Here is a 993-nt window from a genome sequence, read left to right as displayed (position 1 = left end):
GGAATGCTGCCCAGCTCTGAACAACCCCTCTCAGGAAATCTCCGGTACCACCCTTACCTTCTTGGGGCTCCTAGACTGGCAGGCACCCATACTTAAGTCCATGTTCCAGGACAGCAGAACGAGACAGGTGAAGAGGCAGCCTGGTTGGCAGAGATTTGAAGACAAAAAAATATTTCTGTGCTGAATGGACTAAATTGGGACCAAATGATGCCATAGTGGATCCCCTAATTTATAGCTTTCAAGAATCCCAATTCTCTCAATATAAGCAATTTTACTTCCTTTCTCCCTCCACCCATTGGTTCACCCACTTTTTAAACATGCTTTATGCTAGGCCCAGGGGTGGCTACTGACAATTTTGGGTGAATCAGACTTGCGCTCTGCCCTCAGGAAACACTTGCTTTGCTACCCAACTGTGGTCCTGCAGCCCAACTGTGTCTAAATCCCTTGGAGAGCTTGTGAATGTGGATCCCCAGGCCTACCTCCCAGAAGTACTAATCTAGGAGGTTTGGGATGAAGCCCTATGTTGACAAGGTCCTCAGGTAGTAGCTTTTATGTCCACTGAAGTTTGGACACCATACTTTGAAGAGGGAGGAAAACCCATGGGTCAAAGATAAATTCACAATGGAAATTAAAATGTATTTATTTTTTTAAAAATATATATATTTTATTGATTTTTTTACAGAGAGGAAGGGAGAGGGAGAGTTAGAAACATCGATGAGAGAGAAACATTGATCAGCTGCCTCCTGCACACCCCCTACTGGGGATGTGTCCGCAACCAAGGTACATGCCCTTGACCAGACTCGAACCTGGGGCCCTTCAGTCCACAGGCCGACGCTCTATCCACTGAGCAAAACCGGCCAGGGCTAAAATTTATTTTGAATTGGCAGTTAATAAAAAGATTACATCTGAAATCCTGTGGATACTGCTCAGGCCATTAATAGAGAGACATTTATAGCCTTACACTTATATATTATTATTATTTTTTAAAAATAC

At 43.7% G+C, this 993-nt stretch overlaps 1 protein-coding gene across 1 annotated transcript in view; it reads right to left on the bottom strand.

The window, feature by feature from the left end:
* Window positions 1-102, bottom strand: part of TSPYL2 (TSPY-like 2) — a 32,296-nt gene extending 32,194 nt beyond the window's left edge. Inside the window, exon 1 of the mRNA XM_015559024.1 lies at window positions 58-102. Coding sequence (XP_015414510.1) covers window positions 58-102 — 45 coding nt within the window. The remainder of the gene's footprint in view (window positions 1-57) is intronic.
* Window positions 103-993: the final 891 nt, after the last annotated feature.

This window comes from Myotis davidii, unplaced genomic scaffold (genome assembly GCF_000327345.1).
Source record: "Myotis davidii unplaced genomic scaffold, ASM32734v1 scaffold1094, whole genome shotgun sequence".
NCBI lineage: Eukaryota > Metazoa > Chordata > Mammalia > Chiroptera > Vespertilionidae > Myotis > Myotis davidii.
The sequence above is the reverse complement of the archived record's forward strand: the minus strand, read 5'-3'. Positions and strand labels throughout refer to the sequence as shown.